The sequence below is a fragment of the Macrobrachium nipponense genome, chromosome 37 (genome assembly GCF_015104395.2).
Source record: "Macrobrachium nipponense isolate FS-2020 chromosome 37, ASM1510439v2, whole genome shotgun sequence".
Lineage (NCBI taxonomy): Eukaryota > Metazoa > Arthropoda > Malacostraca > Decapoda > Palaemonidae > Macrobrachium > Macrobrachium nipponense.
This window is the reverse complement of record NC_061097.1, coordinates 43,849,114-43,865,631: the sequence shown is the minus strand read 5'-3', so window position 1 is coordinate 43,865,631 and position 16,518 is coordinate 43,849,114. Positions and strand designations below refer to the sequence as shown.

The window sequence follows — 16,518 nt, the reverse complement described above, 5'->3', positions numbered from 1 at the left end:
CTCTTGGTGTTATATATCCCCTCCTTCCATTATTCCCAGGTATTTGTATCCTGTCTCATCTATGTGTTTGATGTTACTCCCATCTGGTAAGCTTTATTTTCCCCTCAGTCCTTGTTACTTTGCTTTGCCCTTTTGTATGTTTGACTAAGGCTCATTTTTCTATTCCAAACTCCATCCTGATGTCCCCAGATACAATCCTTACAGTCTGGATTAGGGTATCTATTTCCTTGATGCTCTTAACATACAGCTTGATGTAGTCCATGAACATCAGTATGGTTAATTCTGTTGCCTCTTTTCTTGAGTTGGTACCCACAGCATCCATCTTCTGTGGTACTTTTGTCATGGGAATCATGGCTACTACGAAGAGTAGTGGGGACAGTGAGTCGCCCTGGAAGATCCCTCTCCTGATATTAAACCTCTTCTAGTCATATTCCAGAGCTTGTAAGTATTGTCTTCCAGTTGCGGCATTGTATTTTTGTTTTTGCGGAAGTTGATGGTGTTTTCCTCTGCCCCATATATTTTCAGGCATTCTATTAGCCATGTTTGTGGTATCATGTCGAAGGCTTTCTTATAGTCTATCCATGCCATGCTTAAGTTGGTTTTCCTTCTCTTACTGTTCTTCATTACTATTTGGTCTATCAGGAGCTGGTCTTTTGTGCCCCTACACTTCCTTCTGCAGCCTTTCTGTTGGTGGGGGATGGTGTTTGTATCCTCTAGGTAGTTGTATAGCCTTTCGCTGATGATACCTGTTAGTAACTTCCACATATTGGTAGGCAGGTTGTTACTGGCTATATTTCCCTTACTCTTGTCTTTCTGGACTAGTGATGTTCTTCCTGTTGTCATCCATTTGGGCGCATGGTGATTTGCGATACAATGCTGGATTTGCTCTGCTATTCTTGGGTGTAGGGCCTTGAAGGTTTTAAACCAGTATCCATGGACTTCATCGGGACCTGGGGCTTTCCAGTTTGGCATTTTCCTTAGTTGGTGTCTGACTGTGTGTGTCTTGATGTCAGTGAATCTTTGTTTTATTCTCCCTGTTTCTTCTGCCTTGACTTCCTGGAGCCATGTTGCATGTTTGTTGTGTAATATCGGATTGCTCCATATGTTTTCCCAGAGTCTTTTACTTGGTTCAGCTTCAGGAATTTCATGGTGGTTGTCTTCCCCTCTTTGCTGGCCGTATAGTCTTTTCTGGTTGGTTCCGAATAGTTTGTTCTGTTGGTATCCCTTAATCCTGTTCATGTATCGTTGGATCTTATGTGCTTTGGCCTTAAGCCTCTGTTTTACATCTGCTATTGTGTTGTTTAGTCCCCTCTCTTGTATTTTGTATTTCTCGTTGAGTTCCTCCCTTGTTTTCTTGCTTCTTAGCCTTTTTTCTGCCATCTCTTTCAGTTTACTTAAGTCAGATCTCATCACCATGATTTGCTTTTCCAGGCGCCTTTTCCAAGGAGGTTGCTGTTTTGGTTTCTGTTGGGTTGGTTGTGTTGGTGGTGTTTGTGTTCGTATCCCTATCAGTTCTGCTACTATTATTATTATTATCATTATTAGAAGATGAACTCTATTCACATGGAATAAGCCCACCACTGGGGCCATTGACTTGGAATTCAAGCTTCCAAAGAATATTATGGTGTTCATTTGAAAGAAGTTACAGGAAATATATATATATATATATATATATATATATATATATATATATATATATATATATATATATATATATGTATATATTATATATATATATAATATATATATATATATATATATATATATATATGTAAGGCCTAGGGTTTTTGAGTTAATAATATATTATCCATGCGTTCTCTGTGACCTGTGGAATGTGGAGAACAGTGTGGAGGTGACGACCTGAGAGTAGCTGATCAATGAGTTTCTGGGGTGGCGTGAGATAAAAGTGCTTAGTTCGACAAGTCAATGTACGACAGTTTATGAACTCTTCTCAAAGTGCCTTTGTGAAACTGGATGCAACTAGTGTTGCGAGGCGCTAGCGAACTGTGTGTTCGTATGTGCGTGTGTGCCTCTTCCCTTTAATAGGTTCATACCCAAGCCTATGGGAGGGATTTTGATAGAGGGCTTCAAGTCACAGGCAAGATGCCGTGGCATTCGCCGGGGGGAGTTTTTTATTAAGTGTTTAAGTGTCCGGTTGTCTGGGTAAGTGTTAAAGTGCTTTAGCCAAAGGGATGGCTTGTTGATATCTTGTAAGATGTTCCATTTTTATTAACTTTGTCTTTGAACTTGTGTGTACTTACGGGGATGTGTTCTGTATCTTTGAAACAGACGATTCTGGTACTTGTGGAATGCAGAGGGACAAAGAATTCCCAGAGGGGTGTAGACTTGTTTTGGTGACTAGACATTGTACTGTTTTTGAGTTAGTCTGTAAGACTGGATTACTTGGTTAATTGATTTATTTATTCTTGTTAATAAACGTTAATGTTATGATGCAACTCTCTCATTTTCATTACCTGTTAGAATGGAGAGAGAGAGAGAGAGAGAGAGAGATTGCCGAGAGAGAGAGAGAAAGATGAGTAATGGGGTCTGCCTTCCGTTTCATGTCCACGCTTACCTTATGAATAATGGGGGGGAAGAATCTCCCCCAGTTACAGTGGTGGTAGACGGTTAAGAGGGGATATAAAAGTTTTTTCTTTTTTATGCCTAGGAACGCCAATGTAGAGATGGGTGGCCGATTAGAAAATAAAAGTTATGGCTTAGCGATAGTTTTTCGAACGACAAAGCTTTGTGGGATTGTGGAAAAATCGTTAAACTGTTAGTTTTCAGTTACTTAGTGAGAAAAATGAGAAAATATCTGTCTGTTAACTGTGCTAAACAGGGAAGGGAAACATTTTATTGGACTCAGCATTATTTTTCCCAGGGAGTCAGCCTAGAAGCAGTGAGCGCACCCAGTATGACTTTTGCTTGTGCAATGACGAGAGTGTTCCGAGATACCCGTGCGGGGGTTGTGTTTAATGCATATATCACTGCCGCGTTTTACGAGAATTTCGAGTTCTTTTTGTTCCCATTATGGAGTGGTGAGTGTTAACTATATTGAAGGAGTGGGTTTTGTTTAAATATTTCAGTGAAATGGGATTGGTTCAAGAGGTCAAAAAATTTTTTCTTGTCTTTGCCCCATAGTGACGTGTTTTCTTTATTTGCACGGTGTTTGTAATAGACGTATGTATTCGTCTTTGTTTTAAACACATACGAGTGTATTAAGATGTATTTATGCATGTGAACTGTGCTTAGATAAGCGGCCACAATTTTACGGGCTCAGCACATTTCTGCAGAGAGGCGCGTTGCATTGCGAGGGTATACTGGGATCCCTCGGGGGGGTAGTTGCATGGGTAACACTGGCCTCCCTCGAGAGATAGTGCAGGGATGGGCAACTAGTGTATACCTTGGGAAGGGGTCCACGACACATGTTCAAGGGAAGTGGGGGGTACACTGGTGTATACCTCGGGCTGTTCTGTCGCTTGACTGAGGGGTTGTTCTCTAGGGGGGAGAAATTTTTTTTTTTTTTTCTCAGTGTGGGTGAACTCCCCTTTTTCTTTTCTTTTTTTCTTCTTCTTTGTGTTGGGGATGGGTCTGGCCTTGACATTGGATGCTAAGATATCAGCTGATTGATTAGTTGATCAGGTGAAACGCCGTAGAGTCTTTTTTTTAGAAAAGAGATTTTTTATTTCTCTCTTGGACGAAGAGAAAAGGAAATAAAAAGAGATTTTTCTTTTCCGTGAATGCGGGGAAAAGTAGTTAACATGCACGGGATGTGTTATATGTTTTACTTGTGCCTTGAAAGAAAACACAAATATAAGGGGGATACACAGATTATTTTTTTTATTGTGTTGGAGAAATTACTTTGAAATGCCGATGATTGGTGTTGTATCTGTGTTGTGTGGCAATGGTGTTATGTCATGGTGTATGCTGGAGACATTGTATGTCATTAGGATTCAGCAATACTAGTGTAAGCTATTTTGAATTTCCACCCTTACTTGAGATCTTTGCAAGAGAATTGTTGCTATGAAGAGTTATTATTATTATTATTATTAATAATATTATACTTGAGATGTGTCACGGGAGGGTTTGCTTAAGTATAATTATCATTACGGGAGAATTGTTTTACGAGAGAGTTTTGAGATATTTCATGGAGATTATTCAATAATTATTACAGATATTATTCAAGGAGAATTATTACAATGAATTAATGGGAGAAGTCTTGTCCTTAATTAATTGTTGAGTTTTTGTAACTTAGGAGAATATTTTCAGTGATTCACGGGGATGAGTTTTGCTGAATCTTGATGAATCTGACTGAATCTTGGTGAATTGTGTGGAGTCTTTGCTGAATTTTTGCTGAATTTTTGCTGAATTCTTGGAGAATGGACAAGCATTAACATTGGTGATATTTTTTGTACTGATACTGATGATTTTGATGATAGCAATTTTTTTGGTGATTTTTGTGATAATGATATTTCTGATACTGATTTTTTTTATAGTAATACGTGGGTGCCGTAATGCTATCAAGGGAGGTGAGATATTTTTGAATATGGGGAGGAACTAACAACACATTATTTTTTTTTTGTTTTCTTTTTTTTTATGAGTTCAGCAGATAATTGCTTGACATCTAGTGAGTTACGGGAGATAGGTCATGGTGCCGTTGGATTTTTCTTTTCTCCTTTTTTGGAAATTAGCCATCGCTGACACAAGTTTTCTTTACCATGGTGAATTTGAATTTATTTTTTCTCTCCAGTTAGTGTGAATATTATCTCAGTTCATGACTTAGAGTCATTGTTCGGGAACGTGTTGGTGTTTTAGCTATTAGATGCTATAGAGAATATATGGGAGAATTTTCTTGCATGTTTTGAATGCATACGTAATGGCACTACATTTCTTCTCTGGATATTTGTGTTCCAGAAATTGTGAGTTTTCTTGCACAATACCCTTGTTGTATTTGTGACAACTTTGTGAGAGATAGGAAACTTGGTTAAGTTTTTCTAGTGGCCTATGTCGTAGTGCATATGGAGAAGTCTTGGCTTAGACACCCTGTGAGTTGGGAGTTCTGTTTATAATGACTTGTGGCACATTGGTGATTTTTTCTAGAATTTTCTAGACAGTTTTATTTGCCGAGTTTTGCCCCTTTTTTTAGCAGTTATGCTAAATGGAGAGAGTTTTTGTTGTTTTTGATTATAACATTGAGTTATTCTCTGGAGAATTGGACTTATAATTGAGATATATTATTTTATCGAGATAATTGGAGGTATATATTATTTTGGAGTTATTATTTGAGATATAATATATGGGAGGTATATTTTTTGGCCATTTTTGATATTTGCCAATAATGTGATGAGAGCTATGTTTTAGTTCAATTATTTTGCAGCCATCAATGACAAACTTGAATTTAGTAAGCATAACATTCTAAAATTACCTTATGATGAAAGGTTTTTAGATATTCCTAGAATTTTTAAAGCTTTTTAACATAAATGTTGTTTTCAGTAATATTAATGTCAAGAGTTTAGTAATCATAAATTCTCCTAAAGATCTTCTAGGCTGCATATATGAAATTCCTTGCAAAAAGTGTGATAAAGTCTATTACGGACAGACCGGTCAAATCTCTTTCACAGTGTCTCAAGCAACATCAATATTCTGTGAGAACTGGGCAAATATCGAATGCATTATTTGTACATATGAGAGATTTAGACCATCCTATTAACTGGAGTCAAGCAAGAGCCCTAGTCCCATGTAATGACACAGTTAAAAGGAATATCATTGAATCTTGTTTTATCAAGTCAAATAATAGAAATGTTCTAAATTTAAGTCTTGGTTTATTTAAACTTGATGCTTTCATAATTAAAAAAGTTGTAGATTAATATAAGCAATAAAATTAATATATTTAGTTTTTACATGTTTTGGACTGTAAAGATACTTTGTAATTTCAGTTAGGGTCAGAATCTGTTAAGTTTGTGACTGTTTGATATCCGATAATCCTGGATTATCCCTTTTAATTTTTACCCTTTTGATAATTAACCATCTGGTATTCCTGATCTTGTTTGTACCTGAGGCCTTCCTCTCCAATTGTACTTTAGCAGCTCCTTGACAATGTCTGAATAAAGACGAAAGCGCTTGGATTTCTGACTATCATTTTCCCGTGGTATTCGCTTATATATATATATATATATATATATATATATATATATATATATATCCCTGAGGTGGGGATGTAAGGATACTACCACCGTAGGTCCTGCATATCGTAATAGACGACTACAAGGCCATCTTTGCAGTCTTACGTTTTAGTAGAAGGCGAGCCCCACCGCCAATAACTGTGGAAACTGATGCCTTGTTGTCTTATGTTTTAGTTAAAGGTTAGGCCCACCGCCAATAACTGTGGTTGATGACGTTGGGAAAGATGATGATATATATATATAAATGATTCTAACAGTGAAACCAATCCTGAACCCCTCCTTCCTTTTTCTAGTCACTGACAAGCACCAGATTGCCACTATATCCAGAGTGAAGATTCTACAATTTTACTGACGAGAAATCAGGCTGCACATAGTCTCCCAAGATAGCAAGATGCCTTTTTGTATGTTTTAAGAATCCAGGTAGATGCTGGGTTGAAAAAATTCTTGACTCCTAATTAATAAGAAGATAATATTAATACAAGAACCTTCAGAAGGTGCTGATAATCAACAGACAGGTCTTTTAGAAGACTCCTGATGAAGAGAAAAAAAAATAAGAAAACCTTATGAAAATGCTGATAATCATGAAATAAGAAAATATATACACTTTTTCAGTTTTCAATAATCAATTCTTTGTGTTGTCATGGTTTTTAGATGTCATTTATAATTTTTTTGTATTGTCATGGTTTTTAGATGTCAATCCTCTCAATTCTTTGTATTGTCATGGTTTTTAGAGGTCAATCGTTAATTCTTTGTATTGTCATGGTTTTTAGAGGTCATCGTCAATTCTTTGTATTGTCAAGGTTTTTAGATGTCAATCGTCAGTGCTTTGTATTGTCATGGTTTTTTAGATGTCAATCGTTAATTCTTTGTATTGTCATATTTTTAGATGTCAATCGTTAATTCATTGTATTGTCAAGGTTTTTAGATGTCAATGTCAGTGCTTTGTATTGTCATGGTTTTTAGATGTCAATTGTTAATTCTTTGTATTGTCATGTTTTTTAGATGTCAATCGTTAATTCTTTGTATTGTCATGGTTTTTAGTATCAATCGTTAATTCTTTGTATTGTCATGGTTTTTAGATGTCAATCGTTAATTCTTTGTATTGTCATGGCTTTTAGATGTCAATCGTCAATTCTTTGTATTGTCATGGTTTTTAGATGTCAATCGTTAATTCATTGTATTGTCATGGTTTTTAGATGTCAATCGTCAATTCTTTGTATTGTCATGGTTTTATGTCAATCGTTTAATTCATTGTATTGTCAAGGTTTTTAGATGTCAATCGTTAATTCATTGTATTGTCATGGTTTTTAGATGTCAATCGTCAATTCTTTGTATTGTCATGGTTTTTAGATGTCTTTTATCAATTCTTTGTATTGTCATGGTTTTTAGATGTCAGTATCAATTCTTTTGGATTGTCATGGGTTTTAGATGTCATCTCAATTCTTTGTATTGTCATGGGTTTTAGATGTCAATCGTCAATTCTTTTGTATTGTCATGGTTTTTAGATGTCATTTATCAATTCTTTGTATTGTCAAATTTTGGATGGTTTTTAGATGTCATCAATTCTTTGTAATTTCATGGTTTTTTAATGTCAATCATCAATTCCTTTGTATTGTCATGGTTTTAGATGTCAATCATCAATTCTTTGTATGTCATGGGTTTTTAGATTTGTTTCTCGTTCCAATCTTTTTGTTAATGTTCATGTTTTTAGATGTCAAGCATCAATTCTTTGTACTGTCATGGGTTTTAGATGTCAATCCTCAGTTCTTGTATTGTCATGGTTTTTAGATGTCATTTATCAATTCTTTGTATTGTCATGGTTTTTAGATGTGTCATCAATTCTTTGTAGTGTCATGGTTTTTAGATGTCAATCGTCAATGCTTTGTATTGTCATGGTTTCGACGACTCAAAACTCTCCTGTGTCGTTATATTTCAGAGACGCTTTCAATCAATCAATCCACTTGAAGCCCTAAGACGGTCCAAAAGGGAATAAGTGAAGAAATTCCGCCTCATAGCTGTGGCTCGAGCTCACTCACTCACGCAATCTGGAAGTTAGTTGGTCCCTTCATTCGAGTTCGAACCCAGGAAATGGATAGTTGGATCCGTCAGACAAGGCAGGGAGATAAAACCCGTTCAATCAACAGAATGTTGAGCTTCAACTGTCAAAGTGAGTGTGACGAATTTGATTTCCCCGTCTTGGTGGTGGGTTTCCATTTCTCATAAATATTTGTCTTTATTTACAAGCGATTGATTTTCGTGTCTGATTTTTTTTTGTCGAAGGGGTGAAATTTATATGTATAGTATACTACTATGTTCACTTTAACGTTTCATAATTTTTTTTAGGTATTATCAGATCGAAGATAAATTATTTGATAGAATCACATTTTTTTATTTTACGCTTTTTGGGAGCGATTGGTTTGTTTTCAACTTGTCTGCGATATGTGTGTGGTAGGTTGACGATGTGTTTATTGTAGATGCACCCTACGTTAAAATCAAGACGGGACATGCAGGAACGTGTCTACAGTGCTCCGTTTAGCTATGTTACTTCTGTCTATCTATCTGTCTGTCTGTCTATCTATCTTTATCCTGCATTTCCCCACTTCGTATTCTGCTTATGCGCTCACACGAGTCCAGCAGCTGCTTCTAATTTCGTTTTCTTTCGCGAATTCATAATTTATACAACGCCAAAGTTCAGACTTGACAAAAAACAAAAACGTCTTTGCTCTTAGCTGCAACGCTTTGAAGACTGGGGAATCTTTTCATTAAGTTTTGGAGAATAAAAAAGGATTAAACGGAGTGAAAGAGAAAGAGGTAAAAGTCCAGACGAGTGAAAGAGTCGGAAAAGTTGCCATAAAGAAGATAATTAGACCTTTGTAGTGTTGTTTGAGATGTGCCAAAATGGGCAGGGATGAAATACCTCTCTGGCTTTTCAACAAGGCATTAGTGCGTGCTTGCTTGGCTCTGTGTGTGAGTTTTTAGTCATTTTTTTTCCAATAGAATTTTAATAGTTATTTTCGTTATACCATGGAGGCTCTGAATGGCTTCCTTGGACTCCCCGTGCCGAGCCAAATGCTCAAATGTTTATAATAATTTTTTTTTTTATTTTTATTTTTTTGGGGGGTTGGTACAAGTTATCTGCTTGGCTTTGAGTTTAGTCTTTTTAATATAATTTGAATTATTATTTTCGTTACCATGGCGGCTGTGAATGGCTTCCTTGGTCCCTGTGCTGGGCCAAATGCCAAAATTATTATACTCTCATTTATTTATTTATATTATTTTTTGTATGGGACAGATCTAACCTGCTACGGCGTACCGCATGAGGTCCACCGACGCCTCTACCCACACCGCCCCCCCCCCCTAACGGGTATCCTTTTAACAGACCAAGGTTACTCCTTATTTGGAACGAATGGAAAGACGCATAAGTGAATAACCGAAATGAAAAAAAAAAAAGTAATCCCCGCTTACGGACACTTCCTGAATGCTTGACTGGACAAGAGGGAATAATTCCCCAGGATAAGAAAATAAAATTTTCCGTTTTCTATAATCTTCATCGATTGCCGTTAATCAAGGTTTTATAGCATTACTCTCTGGAGTGAGTCTTTTTCCCGAAGTGATTATCTTCGTATAAGCCAACTCCGTTTTCAGCTCTTGTGGGTAGTTAATCTTTATCGAAGGAGGTCTTTTGGTATTCAGCGAATACATACATACATATATACATATATATATGATATATATATATATAGTATATATATATATATATATATATATATATATATATATATATTATATACATACATAATATAATTATAAATATATATATATATATATATGAATTATATATACAATATAAATTATATATATATATATATATATGATATATATATATAATATATATATATATATATAATATATATATGTATAATATATACATATATTTATTGTTATACATCTTATTGATATCTATATATATATATATAATATATATGTATGTATACTGTATATATATATATTATGTATATATTATATATATATATATATAATATATATATATCTATAATATATATAATATCGTATTAATATCCTATATATATATATATGTATAATATATATTTAATAAAAGGCCCATAAAAACGCCAAAATACAGAAAGTAAGTAAGGACTATTTTTCAAACTGCTGTCTCTCTCTTCATTACCTACCTGGAAAGAGAGAGAGAGACAGCAGTCTCTGAAGTATAGTAGTACTTACTTTTTAATATTTTGTAGTTTTTATGGGCTCCTTTTATTAAATGGAATTCTGTTGTAACAGGATATTTTTATAAATATATAGTATTTACTATATATATCCATTTATGTATGTTTTATATATATATATATATATATATATATATATATATATATATATATATATAATATTATATATATATGTGGTGTGTGTGTGTGTGTGTGCATACATTCAAATCTAATCTAAAAATTATCTGTGGCGATACATGACAACTATCCTTAACGCCTTAAGAGTGATATGTATATTATTATTTTTATTTCAAAATACCAAAATACCGAATTATAGAGTTGAATGATATACAAAGACATTTTTTTACTTTATTCATTAGAATAAAAACAGGTTCGATAAACATGTCAGGTTAAATGAGTGAAGCAGTTTATCCTTTATAAATACATTCACACTTACTGTCTCTTATTAAGATAACAATCTTAAAACGATTCTAACTGTTGTGTGTGGGTTACATAACCTCACTCAAACATCTTTAAAAGTTCCAACACGTCACACATCTTACCTTTCTTTTAAGATATTATAACCATAATCGTTTAACATCCTTAAACCTAACAGACTTATTATTTAAAAGATTAAAAACTTGACAGCGACAGAAAATTGGGGAAATAGCTGCTTTATCTTCAAATTCATGAGTTACCACATTTTCTGTAGATATTTTTAGTATTGCAGGTCCAGCAGGAATGGGAATTATCAAATGGTGTTTGATTGCAGCTTTTCAAAACCACCTCATAAATATTCATATTTATGTACAAAACTAATGAATGTTGGTGATGTCTCCTGCATATCTTAAGAAATGTTTATAAGCCAAAATACAGATGTGAATTACATTATAATTCTCGTGCTTGAACTACATTGCAGCTATCAGATAAAGGCACTTATTGCTTAATATAATATCTACTTACTGACTAAAGAATTGCTAGTTAAAATTACATTTACACAGTTCTTAGAAAAATAAAGACATTAATAACAGTGACAGATAAAATAGAACGCGATGGGCGTATGAAAACTCAGGTACGACTCTCAGCGCCAGAACTGGCTAAGAGTGAAGAGTTTTGAAGTGCCTAGTGAGAGCACCTTTAAAGCTGAAACTGGCGTTACACTTGCTGCAGGCAAACCTTCTAGTCGTGACGTGTAAATACAGGTGATTCTTGAGAACGCTCTTCCAGATAGTCGCGTAGGGACAGTGAGGACAGCGATGCACCTTGCCCTGATGCAAACGCATGTGTTTCTTGTAATAGCTGGCGTCTCGACACCTGAAATTGCAGTGTGGGCACATGAACGTGTGCTCATCCAAATGGACGCGCATGTGCCTTACGGCATCAGATTTCCTCCTGCTGACGTAATTACTGACGGGGCAACGATACTTTTTATTCTTCTTCTCCTCCTCCTCCTCTGTCTCGTGGGTACCTAGATGATGGGTCTGGAACGCTCTTTCTGATGGTCCGCTCGCTTGATGCCACCAGGGAGAGAATGCGTATGTCCTCAGCAACTCACCTTGCTGGAGCTGGAGAGACTCAGCAGGTGAAGGTGGTTCTTGGTAGCTACAGTGTGGCTGTGGTTGGACATTGCTTGGACTGACGGCCCTAAAGGGATGATATCGTCCTTGTGTTGCCAAAGGAGGTTCTTGGGGCTCCTGTGATGGTGGTTCCTGATGGCTGCAATGTGGTTGTGGCTCGGTATCGCTTGGACCGACGGACCTAAAGAGATGGTATCGTTCTTGCGTTGCCCCAGGAGGTTCTTGGGGCTCCTGTGAAGGTGGTTCTTGGTGGCTGCAGTGTGGCTGTGGTTTAACATCGCTTCGACAGATGGCCCTAAAGAGAAGGTATCGTCCTTGCATTGCCAAAGTAGGTTCTTGGGGCTCATTCAAATGTTCGCGTGTGTGCCTTATGACAGACTTCCTCCTGTTGGAGTAATTACAGACGGGGAATGGTACTTTTCCTTTTTTCTTCCTTTTTTCTTCTCCTTCTCTTCTCCCTTCTCCTCCTCCTCCTCCTCCTCCTCCTGCATCTCGTGGGTACCTAGATGATGGGTCTGGAACGCTCTTTCTGATAGTCCACTCGCTTGAAATGCCACCAACGAGAGAATGCGTATGACCTCAGCAACTCGCCTTGCTGGAGCTGGAGAGACTCAACAGGTGAAGGTGGTTCTTGGTGGCTGCAGTGTAGCTGTGGTTCGACATAGCTTTGACTGACGGCCCTAAGGAGATAATATAGTCCTTGCGTTGCCAAAGGAGGTTCTTGGGGCTCTTGTGAAGGTGGTTCTATTTGGCTGCCGTGTGGCTGTGGTTCGACATCTCTTGGACTGACGGACCTAAAGAGATGATATCGTCCTAGCGTTTCCCTAGGAGGTTCTTGGGGCTCTGGGGGCTTTGGTGAAGGTGGTTCTTGGTGGCTGCAATGTGGTTGTGGCTCGACACCGCTTGGACCGAAGCGGCCTAAAGAGATGATATCGTACTTGCTTTTCCCAAGGAGGTTCTTTGGGCTCTGGTGAAGTTGGTTCTTGAGGCTCTGGTGAAGGTGGCTCTTTGTGGCTGTAGTGTGGCTGTGGTTTGAAATTGCTTGGACTGACGGCCCTAAAGGGATGATATCGTCCTTGCGTTGCCAAAGGAGGTTCTTGGGGCTCATTCAAATGTACGAGTGAGTGCCTTTCAACATCAGACCTCCTCCTGCTGGAGTAATTACAGACGGGGCAATGGTACCGTTTCTGTTTCTTCTCCTTCTCTCCCTTCTCCTCTCCTTTCTCCTCTCCTTTCTCCTCCTCCTGCGTCTCGTGGGTACCTAGATGATGGGTTTCGAACCCTCTTCTATAGTCCGCTCGTGTGATACCACCAATGAGAGAATGCATATGACCTCAGAAACTTGCCTTGCTGGAGCTGGCTGCAGTGTGGCTGTGGTCCGACATTGCTCGGACTGACGGCCTTAAGGAGATGATATAGTCTTTGCGTTGCTAAAGGAGGTTCTTGGGGCTCTTGTGAAGGTGGTTTTTGGTGGCTGCAGTGTGGTTGTGGTTCGAGATCGCTTGGTCCGACGGCCCTAAAGAGATGATATCGTCCTAGCGTTTCCCTAGGAGGTTCTTGGGGCTCTGGTGTAGGTGGTTCTGGGGGCTCTGTGAAGGTGGTTCTTGGTGGCTGCAGTGGGGTTGAGGCTGGGAATAGCTTGGACTGACGTCGCCAAAAGGATATTTTAGTTCTCGCATAACCTGAGGAGCTTCTTTGAAAGTTGGGTTTCTTTCGTCTGAAGATTTCTTCTCCTTTTCTTTCTTCTTCTTCTCCCGCCGAACCATCTGAGTGTTATTATAAAAAAAAAAGAATTACATCAGTTTAGGCCCACGCACTGAGATGACATGGAACTACATTAAAAAAATCACTCACTATGAAAGTTAGATAAAAAAATATTAACAGCATATTACACTTTTAAAAGTAAATACCGAAGTACGTTGAAAGCTACATTAACAAAGTTCGTCAGCTCGAAATTTTAATCAAGACAATTATTCATTCTGCACGTGTTTTGATTTAATTCTTTTTAGTTAGATCTATAAAATCCAACCATTTAGGCAAATTGCTCACCCACATTAAAAAGTAAACCCTGAATTACATCCAAAATTGCATTTAAAAATTCATCTACTCCCATTGCAGTCAACACAGATGCATTTTTCCCAAGCATTTTTAAATTTCTTAAAAGTTTCCAGAGTAGTCCAGTTATGGAAGTCAAGAGATTTCCACTTGGAAGTAAATGCTATACGCAAACATGGCGATTATGCAATCAATTGATTTTTACCTTTCCTTGATTTTGTCTGATTAGCTGAACAACAGTTTATAATTCGTGAAAGGGTCATAAAAAACTATTCCAGTTGTTGAAATGGCTATATGTATACTAGATAATGATCATTTTAGTCTTTTAAAACTGATAGCATTCTATGGTATTCAAATTACTGAAATAAAGTGTGGAAGATCTATATTACTATTCCGCGGCATCCTAGACTATGGCAGTTGCGGTTGTTCTAGGCAGTTTTACCTCCTGAACAAGAATTTAGAGTAATATTTATACGGACGACTGTAATTAACCCCCAGGGGCTCGTACTAAATACGGCGAAATACATTGGACGCCCCAATCCCTAGTGGATGTCGTATCCGCGGTTACGTTCCTTGCAGTCCGTGCGGAACTATTCTTTAAAATTACCAAAAGTGTTTCACACGACCATGTTATCACGCTGGTCTTTTAAAACTGATTGTATCGTAAGGAATTCAAACGACTTCAAAGAGTATTCAACTTGGCCACAATTGCATGCTATTTGTTTGCACAATCAAACAACATGCTAATGCATGTTCCCCACGTTGTATATCTAGTTGTTCAGATGTTCAAAAAATCCAAGATTGGAATACAGACCCAGAGAGAATGCTGTAACGTACTTTCAAAGACTATCCTTATTAGCCAATTTTCGAGTAACCAAATCACTATACAAAAGTCTCTAATTAAACTTACCTCCGCACCAAATGTGTGTTGTATTTGAGCCCCTGACTATCATCTGAGTTTTTACGATATTCTTCTCTCCTTCACGAAGCTCTGTTGACGCTTCTCCAAGTTCGATAACTAGTGAACAACATTGTTATAACTGTTTACTGATTGTTTATTTCGATCATAGCCCAAAATGGGGTTATTGCTGGTAGGGCGAGCCAAGGGTAATTATTTATTGGAAGTGGTGATGAAATACGGTTTCAACTTATACGTACATGGTTACGACATACATGCAAATACACACACACACGCACACAACACACACACACACACACACAAACACACACATATATGTATATATATATATATATATATATATATATATATATATATATATATATATATATATATATATATATATATATATATATATATATATATATATATATATATATATTTGGGTTTATATGGGCTCCTTTTAATATATATATATATATATATATATATATATATATATATATATATATATATATATATATATATATATATATATATAGGGTTTAATATGGCTCCTTTTAATATATATATATATATATATATTTGTTAATATATATAATATATATATATATATATATATATATATATATATATATATATATATATACATATGGGCGTTTACGTGGTCCTTTTATTAATTATATTATATATATACATATATACATATATCATATATATATATATATATATATATATATATATATATATATATATATATATATATATATATATATATGTGTGTGTGTGTGTGTGTGTGTGTGCGTGTGTGTGTGTTTGGATATTTGAATGAAAAAATACACACACCCAGACACACACACACACACACACCACACACACACAATCATTGTCCCTTTATAATCTATAAAAAATGAGACCTAGAATCCACGATTGTTTCCACAACAAAACTCATATTTTAAAGTGAAATCTTACAATTGTCAGTATCTCATCAACCAGGGCTAACTGAAATTCCTAAATACTTACAAGACAAAAATGTCATTCTCCTCTACTTTTGCGTCTTTTAACGTCAAGACTCCGGCGCATGCGCGTTCTCCATAGAGCGCAGGTTCTGTTTACATACGAAACTTGTCTGGCATCGAAAAAGGTGCATTTTTCCGTAAAATGCAAAATGATATGATATATTAACGCAATAAGACGAGATGCATAGCCTGTTGTTCAACGATTCCTCTCTCTCTCTCTCTCTCTCTCTCTCTCTCCTCTCTCTCTCTCTCTCTCTTACTGCTTCCTAGTTTCATTCCGGGTAGTTTTCATAGCTTTTACTATTTCTCAGAGAATGGATAAAAAGTCAGACATTTCTCTCTCTCTCTCTCTCTCTCTCTCTCTCTCTGTATGGATAATGTGTTAAGAAGGCTACTCGTGCGAATATCATGCAGTTGATTCATGCTTATATTAACTAAGGTCAATGCATTAGTGTAACATATTCCTCTTCAAAATATTATTATTATTATTATTATTATTATTATTATTATTATTATTATTATTATTATTATTATTATTATTATTTCGACTGGGTGGAA

At 36.3% G+C, this 16,518-nt stretch overlaps 2 protein-coding genes across 2 annotated transcripts; both read right to left on the bottom strand.

The window, feature by feature from the left end:
* Positions 1-11,508: 11,508 nt before the first annotated feature.
* LOC135209364 (transcription factor E4F1-like) lies at positions 11,509-12,309 on the bottom strand. Its single transcript, XM_064242060.1, has one exon. The coding sequence runs from the start codon at positions 12,307-12,309 to the stop codon at positions 11,509-11,511; it is 801 nt and encodes a 266-aa protein (XP_064098130.1).
* A 181-nt stretch (positions 12,310-12,490) lies between these two features.
* LOC135209363 (uncharacterized) lies at positions 12,491-13,316 on the bottom strand. Its single transcript, XM_064242059.1, has 2 exons — positions 13,171-13,316; positions 12,491-13,013 (listed from the first exon to the last, which is right to left on the bottom strand). The coding sequence occupies exons 1-2, from the start codon at positions 13,314-13,316 to the stop codon at positions 12,491-12,493; spliced, it is 669 nt and encodes a 222-aa protein (XP_064098129.1).
* Between the last annotated feature and the right edge of the window lie 3,202 nt (positions 13,317-16,518).